The sequence below is a fragment of the Notolepis coatsorum genome, assembly GCF_963971535.1.
Source record: "Notolepis coatsorum genome assembly, chromosome: 3".
Taxonomy (NCBI): Eukaryota; Metazoa; Chordata; class Actinopteri; order Aulopiformes; family Paralepididae; genus Notolepis; species Notolepis coatsorum.
In genome coordinates this window covers 62,820,651-62,848,173 of record NC_140167.1, presented here as the reverse complement: position 1 = coordinate 62,848,173, position 27,523 = coordinate 62,820,651, and the positions used below count along the sequence as shown (strand labels likewise).

Sequence of the window (27,523 nt, the reverse complement as noted above, 5' to 3'; positions counted from 1 at the left end):
AGCCGCCTGGGAGAACGACAAGAAGCCACTTTTTTCACAGAAAAAAATACGGACACGGGTCCCATACGACGCAGCTGAGGGAAAAACAACACCCCGTCAACCATACTCCATAAAAGAGGGGACGGGGAGCGACATACCCTATGACGGGGGGAAAACCATGACTCAACAGACCATTACCGGCGAGGAGTCAGGGAACTCCCTAAACAATACCCCGTCAACCTGCTCCATAAAGGAGGGGACGGGGAACCCCCAGAGAGACTTCCCACGTGAGCAATAGATTGAAAAGACATATTGCAACATTGAGCTATGTAACAATTGGACTAGGACTCTCCGAGGAGGAGGCTCTGAAACTCTGAGGAGGCTCCCTCACTGAGAGGGAGACTCTGAACTCACTGAGGAGGCTCTGAACTCCCTGAGGAGAAGACTCTGAAACACCCTGAGGAGGAGGCTCTGACCCAATACACACACTACCAGTAGGGAGCAGAGCAGAAGAACAAACGTCTCTACTGCGTTGCATCAAGCTCAATACACATACAACAGAGCAGAACTTCTTTTTAAGTTCTACTCACCTTGACAATCTGAGGAGGAGGCTCTGAAACTCTGAGGAGGCTCCCTCACTGGGAGGGAGGGTCTGAACTCACAGGAGGCTCTGAAACTCCCTGAGGAGGAGGCTATGAACTCCCTGAGGAGGAGGCTCTGAAACTCCCTGTAACAGAGGTCCATAACATGGAGCCTGAATAACCCACGGAAGTCTTACCAATAGAAACGCGCCCAGTGACGTACTCTATGGCGGGGGAATTTCCGTGGTCCATCGCCCAATATGGCGTGGGACCAGGAAACTCCCCCCCCCCCCCTACCCTGTAACGTGCTGATCCAGCAACGTGACAGGAAGCCCGAAGGACAGGGGGTTTTAACCCCTGACCAATCAGAAAAAGGGGAGGAAGGTTTTACCAGTTCACCCCTTTATGACCCCTCACCCCTGATGTAATGACAAAGTAGAGCCATGACACCAGTCATAGCATGCTACATGAAGCGTTTAACAGCTTCACATAGACTCATGTGTGAACCTGCCATCTGAATTTTAAAACACAGACCCAGAGAGGGCCCCCTTAAGAGCCCCGGTACCATAGCTTACACATGTGACTTCTATAGGCCAACACCTAACTCAGTTGTGGATCTTAACTACACACACAACCCTCCATCACAACAAAAAAGGCAAAAGTACACTCTCACTACCGAAAGAGGAACGCCGTTTTTCATAACGAGAGAAGGCACAAGTCCTCGATTAAATACTGGCCACAGGCCTTGCTAAGTCCACATGATAGCGACCAAAACAATCTTTTCCCTAGGAAAAAAACTTTTCCCAAGCAGGAGCACAACCCCAGCAGAAGCTGATGGATTACACCATATCCCCACAAACATAGTGAAACAATATATTGTAAACAAAACATGTTTGAGAGGAGGGGAGAAAGCCCCAGGGAACCGGGGGGAATCACCCCTCCCCACCTTACCCTTGATACGACTAGGTTGAACAGGTACCCCTGTTTTAGGGCTGTCCCCGACTAAGGATTTGGATGGTCGACTAGGATTGGCCAAAATTTGCCGTTAGTCGACTATTGGTCGACGTAAAAAAAAAAAAAAAAAAAAAAAAGTATAATATTTTTTAATGTTTCCCTTTTTTTTTTTTTTTTTTTTTTTTTTTTTTTCATTCCATTTGGGCTGTGGGGGTGCTTAATGTCTGAAGGAGTCGACTGAAGGCTTCTTGTCCTCTGTAAAAGCATGCAATTGGTCCACTGATGGATACATCTTGATATTTGTCTAGTCTAGTGTGTTCATTAGATGGGTGAATTCCTCTTTCAGTGCCTCTGTGCCTGTTTTCTTAGGCAGTTAGCCTCTGGTATGCGTGCCATTAGCGTTAGCCACGCTTCTAGGCCTATTTTCTCTTGAAAAAAAACGTTTTTTTTTTTTTTTTTTTTTTTTTTATATTCGACTAATAGGTTGGCCAGTCGACTACGGCCCCTTTCAACCGATTAGTCGACTAATCGATTAATAGGGGTCAGCCCTACCCTGTTTATTGTCATCACAGGCTGAGAGAAGGACTCACCCCTCGATCATATGTCACTAAGCATAGCTTTGCAGGGTTATTAACCCAACTAGTTGTGAGCTCAACCACGTTAACTAACGTTACATGAACACACAAGTACTCATCACAACCAAACCAGTTCATTTTTACTCACGTAAAAAACAACGCTGATTTTCTAGGTAGAGAGAAACTATACCAGCGACAAGACAATTCACACACAACACATGTCGTATCCCCAATGTAGTGAAGCAACATACGTTTTGGAAAAAAAACATCGTTATTACAAAACATTTAGAAGGGAAGGAAGGAAGAGGCGTTAAGTGTCCAGAAGGACTCTTACCTACACCATGAGCGCAGGCTGAGAGGACTGCAACCACTGGTCTCTCCATGTTGACGAAAGTCCTCGCTGGCGGGGCAACGCGGTGTAGGGCCCGACTACATCCTCTGTCAAAGATGACGTCATAGTCAGAGTGTTAAGGCCTGCTATTCTCGCGGCTAATGTTCAACGGTGTAGCATAAGCTAACAGCCAACTCAGGCCGACTGGTAGCAACAAGCTAACGTTCCAGGCCTAGTGAACGTAACGAGCCAGCGCCGCAGCTAACAGCTAACTGGCTAACAGTTAGCTCACCCAGCTAGCATGCAAGCTAAGCAGCTATCACCGAAACTGCACACGAGAACACAATAAACCCAACACTTCAGACAGCCGCCGTCTGACTCCCTTCTCATCCTAAGAGAGAAGAGAAAAAGAAATCAACACAGTTTCCAGAACGGTGATTGACAGATATACAGCGGCGTCAGCACAATTCCCTCATAGGCTGCAGCCGACTTGAGCGTGGAGCTTCCGATAACGATGCACCAAACCCACTTTTCCTCGTGAGGGTAACTTTCAACTTGAAAGATGGGGCTTTCACATGACAGAGAAGAATCCACTCGTCCGAAGATCCCGGGCGTTAACCACAGATCAGGCTGCTAAACGAACAATAAACACTATGCAACAACCATCAAATGCACACAGCACACACACCCACACGCACACACTCACTCAAACAAACAACACACTGCAGCACCCACTCTCCACACTTTAGATCACACAAACACACTTTACACTTTATATTTATTGATAAAGGATTTGCACTACAACTCGTACACCTACTGTAAATTGTACCTAAATTGCACCTCATCCCATTTCTGCCTTGCACTATATAGTATTGTATATTAGTACACTGCACAGTATTGTATATTATATGGTAACTCAGTTACGTCTATTCTGCATCGAACATTGTACATATGTCTAAACTGAACACTGTGACCTCATTTTTTTTACTTCTAATTTTACTATGTTATTTTATTTCATACTTATCTTGTCTTGCACAGTCTCTGGAGCGTAACAGTAAGAAGCATTTTGTATAAAAGTATTCTGTACTTCTATATGACAACTATTAAAGAAACTTGAAACTTGAAACTTGGTCATGGCCCACTAGATTGACTATCGTGGGCTTCAAACCAGGACCCTCTCTCTGCCGTATAAGAGGCAGAAAAAGGATACTAGCCTGGGGCCGGCTTTCGTAAATTGTGCAGCTAATCCCCCCATAGCAACACAACTGGCTCTCGCGTCGCAAAATCATCACTCACCCAGAGAAAGGTAGCTCGCTTCTCACAACAGCCGACGCTCCTCCTGCACAGTCCAGCTGCAGAACCGAAGGTAATACCTGTCCAGCTGCAGCTTGGAGGACTGCAGGTGGGGATTAGACCAGCGACGCGAGCCCCTAATACGAAAAAGCCGGTGGAGGTCAGAATGATCATCATCTTCCAGACACCCCAGTGACGAAGACATTATCGCCGTATTTTCTCTAAAATTGTGAGAGAGAAAACAAAGATATAATGTCAACGTAGCTCCTTGATCTTCTACTTTCTTCAAAAAATTCAGCAAACTTCAAAGTGTGGTACGTTGCAGGCACTTGACGTGGTGAAAATTGAAGAAGGAGCTGATCCAAAGCGCTTTACAATTTGTTACTTACATATTACCCACTCACACACCGATGGCGGAGGCGACCATGCAAGGTGCCAACCTGCTCATCGGGAGCAATTAGGGGTTAAGTGTCCTGCTCAAGGACACATCGACACGCTGCCCAGGAGGAGCGGGAATCGAACCGGGAACCTCCGGATTGCCAGACAACTGCTCTACCTCCTGAGCCATGTATGGCCACACCCCTGCTTATGTAGGTAGCGGATGGGGGTGTGGCCAGACAGATGATGGTATGTAAAGGTGTCTGGGCCGAGCTGCAGCGTGGGGGCGGGGTCTAAACACTCGGGCAAAACAAGCGGTTACCACAGTTGCATCGACGAGGCCCTACCCCCCCCCCCCCAGTTCATGTTCAATGCTGGATTACGTTGGAAACATGATCGCGATCAGTACTTGGAATGGCGATCAGATAATTGGATTATTCTTTTTGCAGTACATCATAGACAAGGTAAGGGCTATATATTATCAATCTTGTGTTGATCCGATAATTATTTCCCCGCGATCAGAGCGTGTGTCTGCGGTGTGTGTGTGGGCCGTGTCCCGTTGGTTGCGATCAAACCACGGAGGGGCGCCCCCCCCCCCCCCCCCCCCTTCATGCATCCATGATGAAACATAATACCGATAATCTAGCGTTGATCTCAGATTTATTATTGATCCAGGCGAGGAATGGCACGATTTATAGTGAAATGCAGTAAAACGCTGTTTCGCGGCGTTTCCTGGGATTACACAGAATCACTCTAAAACTATACTCATATTCACCACGGCATAAAACGGAAATGTATGGATGAAAAAAGTATCTGTTTTTTGCATCTCGACCGGAAGAAACTCAATGACAATCGACTATGTTATTAGATCCATAGCTATAATATTTTATATTGTTTTAGCACTGCAAACACCGGCATTTATCCCCATTGAACAAAGCGCTGGCACTCATGCCCCACAGCGACCTCTGGTGAACGGCACTGGATGTGTTAAAGTAATATGTTTTTTAATGTGTGGTATCTCTTGGTACAGTACCACATGGTATCTCTTGGTACAGGACCTCATGGTATCTCTTGGTACAGTACCTCATGGTATCTCTTGGTACAGGACCTCATGGTATCTCTTGGTACAGGACCTCATGGTATCTCTTGGTACAGGACCTCATGGTATCTCTTGGTACAGTACCTCATGGTATCTCTTGGTATAGTACCTCATGGTATTTCTTGGTATAGTACCTCATGGTATCCTTAGACTTGCATGTATATTTATCTGATGTTTTGTTTTTGTTTTTGTTTTTGTTTTTATTAAGGATCCCCATTAGCTGGTGCCGTGGCTCCCAGCTAGTCTTCCTGGGGTCCACACAAGATAATACATAAAACAATTAATGCATAGATCGATACAAAAGATAAAAACAAGGATTTAGTATACAGCAAGTAAGCTACTTTCACAGATGCTATAGATAAATGATAAATAAATAGATAAACCAAATAAAAAACAAAGCAATTAACTAAAACATACAATAAATACTAGGGGTGGAACGGTACGCATTCGAACCGTACACCGTTTGGTACGACCTCCACGGTTCGGGGCATGTGTGTATTGTAGCTAACGTTACATTAGCCGCAAGCTAACTAGCATTAGCCGCGAGCTAACCGTGGAAACGCTCACAGCGAAGTGACTCCATGACACCAGTTCCATTAGTGGGGAAGGGGGGGTATATTGACGAGGCTTGACAACAGAGGTTCAAAGATAACTTCACATTTATTGGCTGTTGGTTTATATTATATCATCAGGGCTTCTCCTTCCAACGCAGTGTTACTGTTGACTATTTACTTCCTCGCGTGACGTCACTTCAAATACGGCTACCAAGACACTCAAAAAGCAAAAGCGAGTCGAGTCGATTAGGTACCATGCAGTGAAAAGTGGCATAAGAGAATACTTCATAATGTTTCATGCAATTGAAAAGTAAATATATATTTAGTACACATGATTTATTTATTTTAAATAACACAGTGACTTTTCCTTTTTGATAAGAAAGTCTAGTGCTGGTTGAGCATATGCATACTTTATGTTGATGGCCTTTGTCTATAATGTGGCCACAAAAATAGAAAGGTTTAATTATTTTGTTTGTTTGCACTAAGTTAATACTTTGACAAATGTTGCCTATATTTTTCAGTTTGGTCTTTGTGTGTCAAACATTATTTAAGGCAAACTGCTGTAAACTTTTTTTTACAAAATAATTGAGAAGCATGTATAAATCAGCAATGCTCTTGCTGTACCAAAATCTCTCCTAGCTCTAACCCGGTCACTGTCAAAATGATGTGCCTGATGTCAAACTGCCTCATTCTTTCAGTTTTTGCATGACTACAGTACGTCCTTGAGAATAACTGAAAAGTTGCATTATTTTTAGGCTATATATCTTATGCTGATGTATGGTATTTTTGGAGTGTTATATCTTTTTAAAATAAAAAACAACGTATACCGAACCGAACCGAAAACCGTGACCCCAAGACCGTGATACGAACCGAACCGTAGATTTTGTGAACCATTCCACCCCAAATAAATACCCATTTTACCCATGTTCTCTTCCAATGCTGTATTTAGTGGCTACAGTGTTGAACGACTAAGGTTTTGTAGCATCACATTAAGGGTGAGACGTGACGTGAGAGATATACATGGTCCACAAGCTTTGTGAGATAAGACTCCCTGTTGTCTTTTTTTTTATCTACTTTTTTCTCCCATTTTCTATTTTTCTCCCATCCCAATTTCATATCATCCAATTCTACCCTCCCCTGTCTTGAACGTTGTTAGGCCATGCCTCCCACAAGCCGGCTGCAATGTGGACTAAGCCTTACATCACGTGTCCCCTCCGGTACTCGAGGAAGCAGCAGTCGCATCTTTTCACCTGCACAGCGCGATCTCTCAGCGTCGGGGGTCTGCGTTTGGAGGGCACGCCACCCCCGTCGCTTCCTGATTCTGCTGTGCAGGCGCACCAACCGACCTGTAGGAGTCGCTGTCCACAACGTCCGATCCCCACCCATCAGCTTCCCACCCCCTAATACTGCCAATTGTATTAGTATGAACGACCAGCCAAGCTGATAGCGATGCGGAAAGCTGGGCTCGAACCCAGCGTCTCCTGCATTGGTGGTGAGCGCCTCGCCCACTGCACCACCTAGCCGCCCTCCCTGTTGTCTTTCTATGGTGTGGATTATCAGGTGTATATGTTGTCTGATTCGGTGAAAACTAAATGAAAATTTAGGTTTTCATACAAAGAAGCATCCTCTAAAAGCAACGTTCAAAGTTTCAAAGTTGAGGAGGGTACTGTAGCAACGGTACTTTGAGCTCCATGTCTGTTGATCAGGTGTTTGTGTACTGTCCAAACTCTGTATGTTGTGATGTAAAGCCCATTATCTAATGTATATATGCTATCCCAAGTAAGAATATAATATATTTCTCCATGATGATGTTGAAAGTGTGTTCTACCCACATGTACCTTTCTGAGAGTACACTTGTTAGAGTGTATCATGTGTTATATTGTACTGTGTGTATCATGTGTTAGATTGTACTGCGTGTATCATGTGTTAGATTGTACTGCATGTATCATGTTTTAGATCAGACCTGGGCATTGTACGGCCCGCGGGATGATTCTGACCGGCCCGCGAAAGTTTACATGATAATAATTTTTTTTTCCCTTTCCCCCCCCCATTTTTTTTTTTTTTTCATGTCAACGTTCACACGCACAATATACGCTTACCTAGGATTTGACTTGATTCAACAACAAAGCAGTCGGGGCAAGCCGAAAACGGTCGAAAGTGTGGTTATTTGAAGTTTGGATTTCTTTTTTCACAACTGAGGTAGGTAGATACAAATTTTAGAGACTAAAGTACAGAAAAAAGGTACCGTTGGGTACCGGTATCGATTCACAGGTACCGGTACCGTATCAGTTCAAATGTGAACGGTACCCATCCCTACTGAACACACAACTGCAGGGCAAGGGCATTTTTGCTCATGAAATGCATAGCCATGTGAAAGCCTTCATGACAAAGTTGCAATTAATTTCAAGGCAACTAGGCAGCAACAATCTCAAACACATGAAAACCCTGAAAGAAGTCAAACCATCAGCTGATCACCGGCACAGGTACTCATCCATGTTGGGAGCACTGCATGATGAATTTTCAAGGCGTTTTCAAGATTTCAAAAAGGTTGAGGATGAAATGCAGCTGGTTTCCTCTCCCTTTACCTGCAGTGTTGATAGTGCACCCACTGATGTTCAGCTTGAACTCATTGACCTGCAGTCTGATTCACTACTGAAAGAGCACTTTAAGTCAGCATCACTGCTAGAGTTCTACTCTGCTCTCAAGGAGGAGAACTTTCCAAACATGAGGAGTCATGCTCAGAAGATGTTGGTTCTCTTTGGATCCACCTACATATGTGAACAGACATTCTCAGTCATGACGTTTACCAAGTCCAGGTACAGATCCTCTCTCACTGATGAACATCTGGCAGCTGTGCTTCGCATCTCCACCTCAGACATGCAACCTGACTTTGATGGACTTGTTAAAGCTCAACAGAGACTGGATTTCTCACACTGAATGAAAAAAAAGAACTGAAGAACACTAAAATGTGGAAATATAACAAGTGAAATGGGACACTTGATCTTTTTTTTTCTTTTTTTTGCACAGTTCTGAAAACATTAAATGTTTAATATAGGCATGTAAAGTAAAAAAGGCTACACAACTGGGACACTTATCTTTACACAGTTCAGTGACATGTCTTGTTTATTTTGGCTATAAGATGATGTGATGTCTTTAGAAAGCTAAGAAAATCCTTGTTTCAATAGTATATGAAACTCAAAATGCCTGTTGTTATTAATGTTTCACATTTTGTTTATCATTTTGGAAATAAATTCTATTTGAATAAATTATATTTTTGAAAGCTAACCTCACAATGCCATTTACTGCTTTTTATATAGAAATAAAATGTATATTATGCATAATTGAGTTTGGAATTTTGGCCCGGCCCTCCAACATATTTTCAGTTGCTCATTCGGCCCCCTGGGGAAAATAATTGCCCACCCCTGTGTTAGATTGTACTGCGTGTATCATGTGTTAGATTGTACTGTGTGTATCATGTGTTAGATTGTACTGTGTGTATCATGTGTTAGATTGTACTGCGTGTATCATGTGTTAGATTGTACTGTGTGTATCATGTGTTAGATTGTACTGTGTGTATCATGTGTTGCTTGGCAATAAAGAGATTGGGATTCAGTGGGTAGAGCACGACACAAACACTGTCAGGATTTGGGTTTGGGCTGGGCTGCACCCAGGCTGAAAATGTATGCATTCACATGGTGCTGTAAAAAACATCCACTAAATGGCAAAAACTTTGTATACATTTACATTTACATTTACATTTAGTCATTTAGCTGACGCTTTTATCCAAAGCGACTTACAAGTTCTGTACGACAAGACAGCAAGAAGGGTACAACTCTATCAGCTGAGTAACAATGTTCATCAAGTGTTGCGTGTTACAGTGTAGGTTAGTTTATTAGGACAAGTGCATGACAGTAAGGTTAGTCAGGGTTAGATTTTTTTTTTTTTTTTTTTTCATTTCAGATAATGGTTGAAGAAGTGAGTCTTTAGTCGACGGCGAAAGATTGGACGGGATTCGGCTGTCCTAACTGGGATGGGTAGTTCATTCCACCATTGTGGGGCAAGGACTGAGAATAGGCGGCTTCTCTTTGATGACCCTCCGGGAGCTTGGATAGGAGTAGGTCTGAGGCGGCCAGAAGATGCAGAGCGTAGGGGTCTTGAGGGTGTGTAGTTAGAGACCATTGACCGGAGGTAGGCGGGAGCGGTTCCCTTTGCTGCACGGTATGCTAGGTCGAGGGCCTTGAAGCGGATACGTGCAGCAATGGGGAGCCAGTGCAGGTCCCTAAGAAGTGGGGTGACATGGGCCGGCTTCGGTAGGTTTGATATCAGGCGGGCCGCTGCGTTTTGAATGAGTTGAAGAGGCTTGGTGGCAGTGGCCGGGAGGCCAGCTAGCAGTGCGTTGCAGTAGTCGAGGCGGGAGATGACTGTTGATTGGATGAGGAGTTGGGTGGCTTCTTTTGTCAGGAAGGGGCGTATCCTTCTGACGTTGCTCAGGAGGAATCTGCAGGTTCTGGTTGTCGCTGCGATGTGAGCAGAGAAGTTCAACTGGTCGTCGAGGACAACACCGAGGTTCTTGGCGGTCGGGGACGCGGTCACAGCTGCATTCTCGACTGTGATGGAGAGGTCGGTCAGGGGGGAGGATTTGGCCGGCAGGTGGAGCAATTCTGTTTTGCTTAGGTTCAGTTTGAGGTGGTTGGTCGTCATCCAGGCGGAGATGTCGGACAGACAGGCCGAGATCCGCTCAGAGACGTGGATATCTGAGGGAGGGAAGGAGAGGAAAAGTTGAGTATCATCGGCATAACAATGATATGAGAGGCCATGAGACGTGATAATGTTACCCAGTGATTTAGTGTAGAGGGAGAAGAGAAGGGGTCCTAGGACCGAGCCCTGGGGGACACCCGTCCGGAGGGGGCGGGTGGCCGACAGAGTCCCTCTCCATGACACTTGGTAGGAGCGGTCGTTGAGGTATGATGTCAGCCATGTCAGCGCAGATCCAGCCACTCCCATTCCTGCGAGGGCCGCGAGGAGGATCTGATGGTTGACTGTGTCGAAGGCTGCAGATAGATCTAGGAGAATCAGGACAGAGGAGAGGCCTTTCGCTTTTGCTAAGTGAAGTGCCTCTGTGACCGCAATGAGGGCCGTTTCTGTGGAATGGCCAGTCCGGAAGCCAGACTGATTGGGGTCTAGGAGGTCATTCTGTAAGAGATAAGCAGTAAGTTGGTTGGATACAGCACGTTCAAGTGTTTTAGAAAGAAAGGAGAGAAGAGAGACAGGACGATAGTTGGCTATGACGGTGGGGTTCAGGGTTGGTTTTTTTATGAGGGGCGTGACTCTGGCTTGTTTTAGGGAGGTGGGGACCACCCCCGAGTTGAGTGAGGAGTTGATGGTTGCAGTTAGGAATGGGAGGATGTCCGGTGCTATGGTCTGGAGGAGTGGGGAGGGTAGCCGGTCCAGCTGGCATGTAGTCGGACGGTTCGACGTTACCAGTGTCAGGGTCTCGGCTTCTGTAATGGGAGAGAAAGATGACAGAGTGAAGGATGAGGTTCTCGATTCAGCGTTTGGAATGGGTGGGGGTTGGGAGAAGGAGCTGCGGATGTTCTCCACTTTTTCCTCAAAGAAGATCGCAAAGTCTTCGGCAGAAAAAGATGAGGGAGGAGGGGGTGGGGGGGGAGTGAGGAGGGAGGACATGGTAGCATGCAGTTTGCGAAGATTCTTGGCAGAGGCCTCGATCCTATGGTGAAAGAAAGAAGCTTTGGCATTAGTAATGGTTTTGGAGAATGTTAACAAGAGGTTGTGATATGTGTCGATGTCAGCAGTGAGGCGTGATTTTCTATACTTCCTCTCAGCCGCTCTCAGGACCTGTCTTTGTTCTCTCACTGCATCCGTCAGCCATGGACTGGGTGGGGAACGGCGGGCAGGTTTCTCAACGAGGGGACAGAGCTTGTCAAAGGAGGTTGCAAGGGCTGAGAGGAGGGTGGAGGTTGCCATCTCTGTGGGGAGAGCAGAGAAGGTGTCACTCAAAGGTAGAGCGGATATTATGTCAGAGGAGAGGGTGGAGGGGGATAGGGAGGCCAGGTTACGTCTGAGTGAGACGGTTTGAGTTGGGGTGAAGACCTTTCGGTTAAGCATGAGAGTTAGTGAGAAGGATATGAAGGAATGGTCAGATACATGTAGGGGAGTTACCGTGGTGTTAATGATGCTGGAGTTACGGGAAAATATGAGATCCAAGGAGTTGCCTGCTTTGTGGGTGGGAGGCATGGCAGTGGGAGTCAGGTCAAATTGTTGTAGGAGGGAGACCACTGGGACCGACTGAGATGAGTCAGGCAGGTTGAAGTCGCCCAATAGAAGGAGCGGGGTACCATCTTCCGGTAAGGAGCTTAGAAGCATGTCCAGCTCATCTATGAAGTGATCGAGGGGACCTGGAGGGCGATAGAGTGTAACAATGGTGAGATTGAAAGGATTAGAGACAGATATTGCATGATATTCGAGGGAGGAGAGTGACAGTTCTGGGAGTTGTGTTAGGTTTGAAGCCCATGAAGGAGATGTCATGAGGCCAGTGCCTCCACCCCGTCTGGAGGGTCGAGGTGTGTGAGTGAAGTTATAGTTTGTAGATAATGCTGCAGGTGTTGATGAGTTATTGGGAGTTATCCAGGTCTCAGTTAGAGCCAGGAGTATACCACACAAGAGGAATACCACACAAATATATTAATTAATGTATGTAGTTTTTATGGTGTAGAACAATCATGAACAACATGAACAACTCTTTCAAAGCCACTGAGAACTGTGGTGTCATCAAGATGATTGTTGACATCATCTTCTTGTTCCTGTTCACAAAAACGGTTGGACAGTATTGGGCCATGTGCATACAGTAGTATACAATCTTAATTTGAGTGGAATCTCCCTTTAAGTGAGAAGCTCTCTTTGAAAAAAGGATTACATGTGTGTGTGTGTGTGTGTGTTTATTTGTTTGTGTGTGTGTGTCTGTTTTTGCCAACTCTACCAGATGTTCTGTTATTTTTCCTATCTCAGTGGTACGTTTTGCCAGATATGTTTTTAATTTCCTCTGTATGAGCTGATCTGGTTGTGAAAGAGCTTGGAAGAGACTGTCGAACTGCACAGAGACTCTGCAAGGAGGGTTCTGCTTAGCATGAAGCAGTCTGAGATCAGGCAGCACTGGTGTGGACTCAGACTACAGGGAAAGCTATAGCTTGTTTGGAGTTTGCTGACCACTCAGTCTCACACTCAGTGTATACGAACGCCGCTGTTGGTGAGGATGTTTTAAAATTTACCATCAAAGCAAGACTGCAGGTATTACCCACTCAATACAATCTGTCCACTTGGTATCCTCAAACTCACAGTCCATTCTGTTTAAAGCATCAGGATTCACAACACCTAGAATCCATTGCACACATAACAAACGGATGTGATGCATACAAACACCTGTACATAGCTCGTCGTGACCGTATTGTGGACATTGTGTCTGATGTGGTACGGAACATATCACCATCTAGTGCAGCAATGTACAAACATGCCAGAGTGAAACCAGAGTGGTTTGGCCTTACCAACGATGTTTTTGCTAACATACCAAATACACCGGACGTTGTTTTTGTTGACACCAGCCACAGAGAGGTGCTGGTCATAGAAGTAGGCTGTACCTTTGATCTGTACATGGACCAGGCCTTCCGGGACAAGTATATCAAATACCAACCACTGCTCAGTGTGATGGCTGACCTTGGGTATAGGTGTAGATATAGTGTACTTGTGTTCGGAAGTCTTGGCCATGTACACAAATGCACCATGACCGGTCTGAGAATTGCTGCAATGTCTAAAAGAAAAGCCAAACAAATTGCCAAATATTGCTCTGTCTCAGCTATTATTGGCAGCTTAGCCACGTGGAGAAGGAGGTGCTATGTGTACCCTTAAGTGTTCAGTGCTGCTTGGCCCCGATACATTTGATTCCCTGTTTATGTAATACAATACAATACTCGGCTGTGTGTGTCTCAGCGCACAGAGGTCTCTTTGGTTAAATGCACATCATGCAAGACAACACTTATAGTATTTTCTACCACATCTTTCCTGTCTGTTCAGGGATCACCCCCACAACCTATCTAACCTTCAGTCTATGACTGGCCACACCCCTCTCTCATCCTGGCTGCGTGTATGCTTTACCCAACCCAGTTGTGTTTCCGGGTGCGAGTTTTGCGCTCTGATTGGCCAGGTCATTGGCCAATCGTGGGACAGCAAGTTCTGCGCCTATTTCCGGGTCTAACAGCCTGCAAACTACCTGGCGTTCTATCGCCATGTTCTAAGACAAACGCTAACCTTAACCAACTTCGAAAGAGTGCCTAAAGGTGCTCCCATAGTCGAGCGGACTGTACACGGACTGGACTCTGCGGAGGTCCACTGGACTCTTTGAGCCTTCATAGTCGAACGGATCTCCGCGGACCCACGATTGGGTGTACATGTCACATGACCAGAAATGACCTGGCCAATCAGAGACGCGGAAACACAACTGGGTTGGGTAAAGCATTCACGCATCCTGCGTACATCTCTCTCTCTCTCTCTCTCTCTCTCTCTCTCTCTCTCTCTCTCTCTCTCTCTCTCTCTCTCTCTCTCTGTCTCTGTCTCTGTCTCTCTCTGTCTCTGTCTCTGTCTCTGTCTGTCTCTCTGTCTCGCTCTCATCCTGGCTACATCTCTCTCACTCGCACTGTCTCTCTAATTGTCCTGGCTATATCTATCACTCTTTCTCACTTTATCTCTCTTTCTCTGTTTCTCTCTTTTGTTTATACCCTCGGCCCATCTCTCTCTCTCTCTCTCTCTCTCTCTCTCTCTCTCTCTCTCTCTCTCTCTCTCTCTCTCTCTCTCTCTCTCTCTCTCTCTCTCTCTCTCTCTCTCTCTCTCTCTCTCTCTCTCTTTGTGTGAAACCATTTAGACCAATATTTGTCTGGGTGTTTATAAAAACCATACTGTGTATTTGAATATTTGTATTGCTAAATTAGTCATCCATCATTTAAACAGTGTGACTCTTACAAAGGTATCACTGATATGAAAGTTGGTGTGAGTTATTGGCTACCTTAAATGTATTTCTGTCACTTCTGTGAGTTCTCATAAACCAGTTAGCCTACATTTTAGAGGATGTAAGTTAATTCTATCAGAGATCTGATAGAATTGAAAGCAAACCTATTTTGTAAGTCTGGATCTGCATTTCCACGCCAGGCAGGAAACTGTGGTTAGGGCTCTGAAATAGCAAGTGTTGGCGTTCCTCTCCACGTTGCCATGGCAACCAGGTTATACCACACTCACAAGCAGAAGTTCTGCTGAAAAATCGTCACTGTGAACAACACCATTTCCTTCATACTATAGCCTCTACCCAGTGGTGGAAGAAGTACACAGTTCCTTTACTTAAGTAAAAGTAGAAATACCCAGATAAATGAGTACTCAAGTTCAAGTATTTGCAATTGAATGTACTTAAGTATCTAAAGTAAAAGTATGCATTCTACATGACGTTTGTGTATTCAAATGCTTGGGAGCGTTCAAACCTCCATCGACTGACGTCTAAAGGTTAATGTTAAAGTGGTACATGGTCCAGTTAGGGTGCCCTGATTACATCCTCTTGAAGTTGATAGGCTTCAGATTCGAAAGTACATAATCTTCATATATTTCTGCCATGTATTCTATGCAAAATCTTTTTTTCCCAAAGTAACTAGTAACTGGTTCAGATAAATGTAAAAAGTACAATATTCCCTTTGAAATGTAGTGGAGTAGAAGTATAAAGTTCCCTAAACCAAAGGCAGATCTACCAAGTTCAGTATAAACTCTCTGCGCTTTTAGTGTAAGACAGTCATTTGTTTGTGTCCCATAGAGTCCGGAGGTCCATTCCAATAATGAAGTAATGTAGTTTGTAAAAAGGTTTGGACATTCTCCAATTATGGCTTTATATCAAAATCAATGCCAGTGCAAATCTCGTCTTTCCACTAAATAGGACCACTATAGAAATATTATGGTGAATCATTATAGTATTTCTAAAAGGAAATATATTGTGTAAAAAACAAACAAAACAAAAAACAGGTATTCTGTGGTATATCTCTACAGTATGTACGGAAAAACTAAAGGAATACTATAGGTTCTACCATAGTTCATTTCCGTTCTGGTTACTTAAAATAATTTGGAATAACATATACAAAATAAAACCATTTCATGTCATAGCATATAACATTTTTAAATAAAACCATTTCATGTCATAGTGTATAACATTTTTAAATAAAACCATTTCACGTCATAGCATATAACCTTTTAAAATAAAACCATTTCATATCATGGTCTTCTAATATCTTTCTTCCTTGCCAAAATGCTTAAATACGCCTATTCAAATTATGGGATGACTCACAAATTTATTTCTGCTTTTTCCTTTTTCCAGGTGTGGAAACAGGCACCACAGGTAAGTTCCATTCAATTAGACACAACTTATTAACAGATGTTAATGTTGATAAATATAATCCATACATTTAGTCATTTTCAGCACATCCAGACCCTTTTGGATGTGCCCAAATCTCTGCTTCTTACCCCCACCAAGAATGAAAAGGCACCAGCTAATCACAACTTTATGAAATTTGGGGAAAGGGTATTTACAGGAATTTTGAAATGTGAAATTCTATATTGTATAATGGATTTCACAAAACAGAAGCCTGTCCCCAATGTTAACCTGTGTGTATCAAGGTGTGTGTATCAAGGTATAGTCAAGTCAAGAGTTGTATTTGTCACGGCATACAAGTATACAATGAAATGCGGGGGGTCTTGCCCGCAACGATTGTGCATAATACAATAATAAGAATATAATAAGAATCCAATAGAACGACATTGTGCAATAATACAAGTAATCAAAGTAGGGCATATCGGTATATGTACATGAGTTTTTACAGAGCATGGTAGGACATGCTAGGTCCTGTGATACACTGTTGTGTACTGTATGTGTATATCAAGGAGTGTGTATCAAGGTGTGTGTGTGTGTGTGTGTGTGTATCAAGGTGTGTGTATCAAGGTGTGTATCAAGGTGAGTGTGTGTGTATGTGTGTGTGTGTGTGTGTGTGTGTGTGTGTGTGTGTGTGTGTGTGTGTGTGTGTGTGTGTGTGTGTGTGTGTGTGTGTGTGTGTGTGTGTGTGTGTGTGCTTGTGTGTGTGTATCAAGGGAGATATCAGGCTTACTAGGCTTCAGGCAGGCCTACTCTACTACATACAGGCCTACCTGTAAGGGAGATATCAGGCTTACTAGGCTTCAGGCAGGCCAACTCTACTACATACAGGCCTACCTGTAAGGGAGATATCAGGCTTACTAGGCTTCAGGCAGGCCTACTCTACTACATACAGGCCTACCTGTAAGGGAGATATCAGGCTTACTAGGCTTCAGGCAGGCCAACTCTACTACATACAGGCCTACCTGTAAGGGAGATATCAGGCTTACTAGGCTTCAGGCAGGCCAACTCTACTACATACAGGCCTACCTGTAAGGGAGATATCAGGCTTACTAGGCTTCAGGCAGGCCAACTCTACTACATACAGGCCTACCTGTAAGGGAGATATCAGGCTTACTAGGCTTCAGGCAGGCCTACTCTACTACATACAGGCCTACCTGTAAGGGAGATATCAGGCTTACTAGGCTTCAGGCAGGCCAACTCTACTACATACAGGCCTACCTGTATCGGCTCTCTCCTACTCTACCTCCACCTGCAACCTCCACTCTCACATCCTACCGTCTCATCATTACAGCCACACCATCATCAAGAACAACAACAACATTGGTGCCAAAACCTCAATCACCCTCACCTTCACAATCATCATCAAACATTGCACCTTCATCATCAAACGGTATTGTGAGAATGCTGCTGGGTCCATGATGGGCGACTTGATTGGATCACATCTATCTAATTTGTACTGTGTTGTGGTTATGCAAATGTACTTTTGTGATATGCTATTTGGTCCAAGATTGATATGCATGTTTATGTGTTCAGCGCGGGTCACTATGAGGGAGGGGTAGGTTGAAATGAATGGACGCATGGGATACGATTGTATAGAATAAGTAGAATGAGATGAGAATATTGAGATGAATATATGAATATTTATATATTCTGTTTTTCAGTCAGATGTATAGAATGAGATGAGAATAATTATATGAATAGGATGAGATGAATAGACTGTGTTGAGTAGAATGAGATGTACAGAATAGAATAGAGTGTGATATATAGAATGTGATTAGTTCAATTAGATGAATAGAATGACATGAGTAGAATGAGATTAGTAGAATGATATGAGTTGTATTAGAGGAGTAGAATGAGATTAGTTCAATTAGATGAACAGAGTGGAGACGTCACTTGGCAGCAATAATTACAGAAGCGTTTTCACCATTAACATGTTTTTTTATTTAGATTTTCTTTTAGATAAAATAAAATCAAAGCGTACAAAGCTCAACAAAGAATTCTTAGTTAAAAACCTTTTAAACACAATTTAAACTTTTCTATCATTTGGTAAACTTCAGGACAAAATTCTGAGATTAAAGTCGTAAATTTACAAGAAACTTCATCCGATGTTGTCGAATTACAGTTGCATCGCCATATGTGGTTTCTCCCCCACTCAAACTAGTGCCACTAAATCAAATATGAACACATGCATATGCAACCATTTTACTCACAGTATAAAGCCCTGAATTAAGGTGCTGTAAAAGCTACTGCACAGTAAATAAAAAAAAAAGCGACTAAATGTTGTGTTGGTGCCACCTTCTGAGAAAGTTGGTCACACCAGAGCCACTAGTGGAAAAGTTTGTCTAGAGCCCTGCTTAAAATGCAGTACATTACTCATCTGACTTTTCACAGTGCATGTTCATCAAGATCTGATCTATAAGATAATGTTGACAGATTTATTGGAATGGAACGTCTGAAAATTAGACAGCGCATTTTAGGCGGGCATTATTTGCCTTGTAGTACAAACCAACAACAGTTTATAGATGAACCATGAACCTTGAGAAAACTATTGGGGTCATAACAATAAAACAACAAGACGAGGCAAAGAGAAAGGACAACAAATCAATTAAAACATCTTGATTGACAAAGGTTGGAGATCAAGGTCTTAAACTCTGCGACAGAGGGGGGGATCTCAAGCTTTAAGGACTGTTGGAGTTCATTCCATGAGCTAGATAGAGGCTTCATAGCAAAATGCAGATTCACCCTGTTCCAAGCAGACTCGAGTGACTTAAGAACTTAAGAACCAGTCAGTCACTAGAACGGGTTCCATAGGAATGAGGGCACACTTGTGAGTTGTGACTTGTCTACTCTGTTGTGATGTTGATATGATGTTATATGACTACAGTATGTCTATGAAAACATCGGGCTACTGGTAAATGTGATCTCCTATAGCTCTATGGGTAGAGCATGGTGCTTGAATGAGGGTAAAAGAGAGAACGCACTCTAGAATTGCAGAGGTGCTGACCACAGAGCAGCAACCCTTACAGTAAAGGGATAGTTCTGATTGTTGGAACCCTAGACCTATTATACAAATGATGTTGTTGATTGGTAGTCCTTTCTAAGCACAATCCATGGTGTTCCTCATACTAGCTTTGGCCACAAACCAATGTAAAGTCAATGGGGTCGAGCTCCTGTCTGTACAAGCTGACAGAGGACAACTGACATCTACTGTGTGTGCTCTGTGGAGTATATTTCAGTTGTCCTCCATTTGTACAGACAGGAGCTTGACCCCATTGACTTTACATTGGTTTGTAAAGAGAATTGCTCCACACTCATAGCCTTGAGGCAAATGATTTAAAGTGTTCCTTGGCTTAAATTAAGTGTATAACATAGAATTGTACCCTTCCTGCTGACTTGTCGTACAGAACTTGTAAGTCACTTTGGATAAAAGCGTCAGGTAAATGACTAAATGTAAATGTAATTAAACTTGGTGGTGTGTTCTAATCTCTTGTTTTACTGTATCCTCCAGGCACAAAAAAAACACAGTGTGAGTTTAAACTTTATTTTCAACACTAACAGACAATTATGTAAATATTAGATTCCATCTGATGGATTTCTCGTTTTCTTTCCCTCAATGAATGCTTTTCATATGGATTCACACAGAAAGCCTGCATTGTGTTTGATATGGATTCACACAGAAAGCCTGCATTGTGTTTGATATGGATTCACACAGCAAGCCTGCATTGTGTTTGATATGGATTCACACAGAAAGCCTGCATTGTGTATACATGTTATCTTGCTGGTATTAAAACAGAAAAGTATACATATACATATAACACAATACCCCAATCTAGGATTGCAGTCATCTATGATTGCAGTGTGACCCACTGTTGCCCTAGTTACCAATTTATTAACGTTATGATTAATTGAAGACATGTATCTTTCTCAGATTGACTTTAGTCTGATACAGGGATTGACCTTTTGTGAGCTAAACGTTAGATTAACATGCTCTCTTTTTTTATACATGTAATGATTGTATAATAATAACATGATCTACAAGGTTTCTTTACATAGTAATATTTGTATATACTGAAGTACAGTAGAAAAGACCTGGCAGGATTCTCAGTTGCCATTCTTATTTTTCATTTTCAAATCAGATTCTTCAAGAATATGCTGTACGTGTGTGAATATAGTCTGCCTAAAATTAATATGGCTAAATATAAAATAATATATTTAGAATATACAGTATATATAAAATAAAATAATATATATGTATACATTTTGTACTATCAGATTTAACCAAGGGATTTGAGGGTGAAAATGAAAGCAGGGGGTATTCCAGAAGGCATACAACAACTGTATTTATATAGATATTTATAATTAATTGACATTTCACAACCTAAAATTCAATGTTAATTTGACTGATTAATAGAAATATGTACATGCTATACACGTATACAGATTTAGCTACATTGTTTTCACAGTGTTTCGGCTAACTGTGTATTACTGCCTTCTGGAACAACCTCCCAGGTTATTCAAATGAATCAACAAAGGCGGCTAAGTGGCGCAGTGGGCAAGGCGCTCACCACTAACACAGGAGATGCTGGGTTCGAGCCCAGCTCTCGGCGTTGCTTCCGGCTTGGCTGGTCGTTCATACTAATACAATTGGCAGTATTAGGGGGTGGGAAAGCCGGTGGGTGGGGATTGGACGTTGTGGACAGCGACTCCTACAGGTCGGTTGGTGCGCCTGTACAGCAGAATCAGGAAGTATCAGGGCCAGCGTGAGCCTCCCACGCGTTACTCCTCGCCACTGAGAGATTGCGCTGTGCAGGTGAAAAGATGCGACGGCTGCCTCCTCGTGTACCGGAGGGGACACGTGATGCAAGGCTTCGTCCACATTGCAGCCGACCAGTGGGAGGCATGGTCTAGCAACATTCGAGACAGGGGGGGGTAGAATTGGATAATACGAAATTGGGATGGGAGAAAAATAGAAAATGGGGAGAAAAAGTAGATAAAAAAAATTTATCAACAAAGTAGTGATTCTTGATTTTTATTTTGTATGCAGGTCCTAAGGCTTGGACTGTTACACCAACCAGCTTTGGCTTTCAGATGCAACTCACCAGTGTCTCTGATGGTATATACACAGTAGAGCTCACTGGTGAGGGAACTGTCTTCATGCCAAGACATATTAATCATTCAGCACTACCATCAAATTCCTCTGAACCAATGCTACTGAAGTTCCTGAAGCCATGTACCACCTACAAACTCAATGTGACATTCATTGATACACCTACCAGTAGTCCTTGTATCCACACTGAGGACATAGATACCAATGAGATGAGTAAGTAAAAGAAAATAGCACAATTTCTATATGATGTGGCTTCTTTCTTTATCTTTATTAAGTTAGAAACTATATTTTGGAATGGAATAGTCATTTAATGTCACTAATATTCTTCTTACATTTGTGCTTCCAGAGGAAGATGAAATTGATCAAGTCAAATGTGGAGACCCTGCACATGTTTGTTATTTTAGTGACTGGGATATCACAACAAATGCTACTTCTGTCCACCTGTCTTGCAAAAGTAACAAATCATATCGACAAGTGTTCTGTATCAAGCCGGGTATCGATTACATTTGCTCTGTTTTGACTATAAACTTGGCCGGAAACTGTCCAGGATTTAATCTAACTAGAGACATCACACCAGGTACGTATCACAGCTCTGACGCTTAACAACTTTTAGTATGAGTTTTGTATTTTGAGTATTGATTATTGTCATGTTTTCACCTGAAATTAAGGTTTACATTACCCTGAATGAGCTGTGCAAGTAATTATCATTATCATTGGGCCATAGTGATGTCACTGTGAAATAGGACAATGGGGAAGTAGGAATTCCCAATGCAGCAAAATATGTATTAAAGCTATAGTTATAGCTATTGTGCACAGAATCAAACAGACACTAAGAAGCCAGGAACACAGATAGCTGTAGATAGACATGCAGTTGTAGCAACGTGTTTCAAACAAGTGTTCTTCCTCAGGCAGCACTAAGGCAGTCAGGGCCTAGAGGTTGAGATGGAGACACAAGGTATTCAGCAACACCATGGGATACATGATGTTATAATAATATCCCACTTGTGGAATCCCACGTAGGTTGTAATCCCATTTGTGGAATCCCACATACTGTAGGTTGTAATCCCATTTGTGGAATCCCACATACTGTAGGTTGTAATCCCATTTGTGGAATCCCACATAGGTTGTAATCCCATTTGTGGAATCCCACATAGGTTGTAATCCCATTTGTGGAATCCCACATATGTTGTAATCCCACTTTGTGGAATCCCACGTAGGTTGTAATCCCACTTGTGAAGTCATGTATTTGTGGAACAGGATTATACAAATAAATTTGACTTGATTTGACTTTATAATTCAGTAATTCAACAACTTCTAATCAACTGGGATTGTTTTCTTTCCGCCCTCATAGATTTCTTAGATCCAAGAGAAATAAAACAGTCATATCCCACTCAACTCCCTGTTGACATTAAATGGTTAAATAAACCACAAGACTGTAAAGAAGATCTATCCATTGATTACACCTGTAAGGGTAAGTGGAAAGATTGGACTTGACTTCTCAATAATGTCTAACATTGAAATTTGAAAAACGTGACTAAAATGTATACTTTCAAGTAATTGAATAAGGGACTTTTCTTAGCAGTTACAATTGCTGCTTCTGATTTCTCCACGCTACATATAGTATGCAATTTTTAGTATGTGATCTGTTAGTATGCAAATAATGTGTGTGACAGAGATTTGTCTGCAAACCAAATGCACCAACATTTGAAGTATGGAGTGGATGGGTGCTACATGATCGTTTCAATCCCACAATTATTTGCGCCAGGTCATATTCAGTGCCATTTTGATTCCGGGTCAGCAAAGCTGTTCCAAACAAACATAAAAATGCCACTGAAACACTGTTTGTGTGTTTTCTTGCTAAACTTAGTATATCCACCTGATTGATTAGCTAGCAAGTGGAAACAGCTGTGACTGTATTTATTTCTTCTTCTGCTATTACAAACTCAGGTCCTCCAAGTATGTTGTATGTCACATACTGTATACTGCACTCCATGTACCTGTACTGAACAGTAAGCTCCAACAGTATGTAGTATGATGTACATACTGTATGTATGTAGTATATGAATTCCGAAGCACCAAATGTCCCATAAAAATATATTTTCCTCAAGCCCTTAAAAATAAGTAATTTAAAGTAATTTAAGTTTTACCGGTAGCGGTACCGGCCACTGTATAGATAATTGACCATGTTACCACCATGGTAAAAGTCATGTATCACCATGGTACAACTTTTGCAATAAAAAATGCCATGGTATAACCATGATATCAATGGTAATATCAGATGATGGAAATACCATAATATTATTTGGAAATGACCATGATACCTTTTCGTAAGGGGGAGGGTAGCTGTTAATAGTAACTTCACAGAAACCAGTAGATGTAGAATCACTAACTTTGTCATTCTTCCGCCTCTGTCAGAACCTGGTAAAAACAATACGATATTGAAGATATTGGAGTTGGAACCCTACACAAACTACACATGCACTGGTCAAATGAAGCCCAACAACATCCCGACTCCTGATGTCCGAGTTTACATTGACTGTGGTAAATCATCTTGAACACTTTCATATAAATAGATGTCTATCTTGCCACTCTCTATCACCAGTTGATAGAACACAATAGTGATCCTACCTATACACATTATGTTCATAAACACTTTTACATGTGTTGTTCTTGGCTGTTCTAAACACCTAAACATCTGGCAGGACATTGGCAGGAAAATCATACGGCACATTCAGGAAGTGATGCGTTTTATGTCACCAGCAGCAACAGCAGTTTGTTTGGAATGAATAGAAGATTACGTCAGTAGTTACTTAGCATGGATTTTATAAATGGAAAGTAAGACAATTCAGGGCAAAAATGCAACAGCAATGATCGCTTATCAGCAAGAATGTGGATGTCTTTCAGTGCAATTATATAATATTAGGGCTGTCAAAGTTAATGCTTTAAAGGGGAACTATCTTATAAATGGCCTTTTTCAGTGTTTAGCATTGTTTTCTAGCTATTTGGGTTTATATTAATGGGGTCTATGTCTCTAATTCTCATTTTGGCACATTTTTCCAATTCACATCTCACAATATTCTCCCTCACTGAACTGAGTCATCTGAAACTTAGCGTACCTTGGACGTCCAACAATTCTCATCTGCATAATAATGCCCCCTCTATGGTTGTAGCGCAACCATTCGCTCAACAACAGAACACTTCCTCAAACGGGTTGACGTGCGCGGGTGCCGACAGAGACAGCAGAGAACGAGCGAGCGAGAGAGAGGGAGAGAGGGAGAGAGAGAGAGGGAGAGAAAGAGATAGAGAGGGGGACACGGAGCATTTACACGCAACCTCCCGACCGCACGCGGGGGAGGAGCTTCTCTCTCTCGGGGAAACACACACACATTTACACACAACCTCCCGACCGCGCGCGGGGCAGGAGCTTCGCTCTCTGGGGAAACACACACGCATTTACACACAACCTCCCGACCGCGAGCGGGGCAGGAGCTTCGCTCTCTCGGGGAAACACACACGCATTTACACACAACCTCCCGACCGCGCGCGGGGCAGGAGCTTCGCTCTCTCGGGGAAACACACACGCATTTACACACAACCTCCCGACCGCGCGCGGGGCAGGAGCTTCGCTCGCTCTCTGGGGAAACACACACGCATTTACACACAACCTCCCGACCGCGTGTGGGGCAGGAGCTTCTCTCTCTTTTTTTATTTTTTTTTTACTTTCTCTTTTCCCCCCTCCTTTTTCCGTTTTTCTCCCATCCCAATGTTAGTCATTATGCCAATTCCCAGTCCCCTACCTGGTTGTTGCGTGCTCTGCCCCCTACCGTCGGTCTGGGAGGGCGGAGACTATCACATGCTTCCTCTGACACATGTGTAGCCAATCCCCACTTCTTTTCACCTGGCAGCGCGGACTCTCACTGGGGGAGTGTAACACGTGGAAGGATCACACTACCTCTCCCAGATCATTCCCTTGCTGTGCAGGCGCCCCGACCGAACTGTAGGAGTCGCTGTTTTACAACAACCAGGACCCACCCTCGCCGGCTTCCCACCCGCTGACACTGCCAATTGTGTCAGTATGGACGGTCACCCAAGCCGGAGGCACCACAGCTGGATTCGATCCCACTGTCTTTGTGGTGGTAGACAGACGCTTAGTCCGCTGCGCTACCCGGCCGCCCCTGAACTTCTCTCTCTTGGGGAAACACACACACATTTACACACAACCTCCCAACCGCGCATGCGGGGCAGGAGCTTCTCCACTCGCATATCACTGTCAAAATATCATTGCGCACGCGCGCGCCCGTATTCCGATCCGTGCAATAATATTCACAGGGGTATATATTGTCATTTGAAACAAGTTACCAATGCATTGTCCCGTGGGATTATGCCCCCCCCCCCCCCTGCGGCGAAATGAATTAGTATCCCCCTCAATCTCTCTATATCTCTCTGTCTGCCAGTGCAGACTGTGGGTGACGCTGCGCTTATGGGCGGAGCCCAGCCCAAAACAGCTTGAAATCTTGAAGTGGAAAAATGCTGCTTTAGAATACTTGATTAGAAATACAAAACAATTAATTTTTTGGGGGGAAAAACGTACAGATGTGTTCCATAGACTCACAGGAATTGTGTAAAATTGGCCAAATAGTGAAAGGAATAGTAAGATAGTTCCCCTTTAATTTTGGAGATTCATTTTTATTATTTAAAGCGTTAAAAAAAAAGTATCTAGATTAACACTTTGATTGCCAAAAACGTAGATCTAAGTTTCTGTGGCCTAGTGGTTGAGTGCCGGAAACGTAGATCTGTGTCGTTATTTCTTTTATTCGCTATTTCCATTCATAATTAATCCTGCTATGCTGTAGGACTCAGTGGCACTCTGTCTGAGACCGCAACGGTCCGATACCGCCGCCTAATGCCTTGCGGCCGCTATTGCACTCCATTTGAAACAATGTAGTTTGTTTTCTGGGCCGAGCTGCAGCGTGCAGGTGGGGTCTAAACACTCCAGCAAGACAAGCGGTTACAACAGATGCATCGACGAGGCTCCACCCCCCCCCCCCCACCCCCCCCCCATTCATTTTCTTTGGTGGATAATGCTGGACACACGATCGCGATTTGTATTTGGAATGGTGATCAGATAATTGGATTATTCTTTTTGCAGTACATCATAGACAAGGTAAGGACTATATATTATCAATCTTGCATTGATCCGATATTTTTTTCCCCGCGATCGCAGCGTGTGTCTGTAATATACTGTGTAATGTATGCCGTTGGTGGTGCTCAAAGCATAGAAAACGACCCCCCCCCCCCCACCATTTCATGCATGCATGAGGAAACATAATACCGATAATATAGCGTTGATTTCAGATTGATTCAATAATCAGGCAAGAAATGGCACGATTTATAATGAAATGCAGTAAAGCGCTGTTTACCGGAGTTTCCTGGGATTACACAGGATCACTCTAAAACTACTCATATTCACCACGGTATAAAACTGAAATGTATGGATGAAAAAATTATTATTATTATTATTAAAAATTGTGTAACGTGTGGGAGGCCGCACTACCTCTCACCAGATCCTACCTTCGCTGAGCAGGCGCCCCGACCGAACTGTAGGGGTCGCTGTCCACAACGCCCAGGACCCACCCACGGCTCCCCTCCCCCTAACTCAGCCAAACGAGTTAGTATTAGCGATCAGCCCGAGTCAAGGCAATGCTGACTCTCCGGGAGTCGAGACCGCAGCCTCTTGCATTGGTGACAAGCACAATCTCCGCTACGCCACCTGACAATCGACGTTGTTATTAGATCCATAGCTATAATATTTAATATAGGTTTAGCACTGCAACAACCGGCATTTATCCCCATTGAACAGAGCGCTGGCTCTCACGGCCCACATGGCCCGCTGCTGAACGCCACTTGATGTGTTAATCTATGGAGTGAAAGATTTCCAACGTTCTGAACTTTCAGCAGTATCTTTCCTTGTTCTTTTTTTGCATTAACTCATGCACCTTTTTGAAAATCATCTGACATGAAGATGGAACACATTTTTGTTGTTAATATGATTTATATTACTGGTAGTTCATACAAGCCAATCTGCACTTTAACATAGGCCTGGGTTGTTTTTATTTCTGTTAGCGCCGCGGATATAAGAAAGAGGTCTAGCTGAGTCAATGTTGATGGTTTTGTTGAACATTTGTATTTCACAGGAGAGAAACT

The 27,523-nt window shown here is 43.3% G+C and overlaps 2 protein-coding genes across 2 annotated transcripts in view; both read left to right on the top strand.

Annotated features, from left to right (window-relative positions):
• Positions 1–21,540, top strand: part of LOC311225833 (uncharacterized protein) — a gene marked incomplete at its 3' end in the record, with an annotated part of 39,548 nt that extends 18,008 nt beyond the window's left edge. Inside the window, exons 2-5 of the mRNA XM_084311226.1 lie at positions 16,159–16,179; positions 17,504–17,602; positions 19,721–19,738; positions 21,257–21,540. Coding sequence (XP_084167352.1) covers positions 16,159–16,179; positions 17,504–17,602; positions 19,721–19,738; positions 21,257–21,540 — 422 coding nt within the window. The remainder of the gene's footprint in view (positions 1–16,158; positions 16,180–17,503; positions 17,603–19,720; positions 19,739–21,256) is intronic.
• A 273-nt stretch (positions 21,541–21,813) lies between these two features.
• ptprc (protein tyrosine phosphatase receptor type C) overlaps positions 21,814–27,523 on the top strand; it is a 53,574-nt gene continuing 47,864 nt past the window's right edge. The window contains exons 1-3 of the mRNA XM_084309545.1: positions 21,814–21,896; positions 22,671–22,790; positions 23,735–23,860. Coding sequence (XP_084165671.1) covers positions 23,809–23,860 — 52 coding nt within the window. The 5' untranslated portion in view covers positions 21,814–21,896; positions 22,671–22,790; positions 23,735–23,808. The remainder of the gene's footprint in view (positions 21,897–22,670; positions 22,791–23,734; positions 23,861–27,523) is intronic.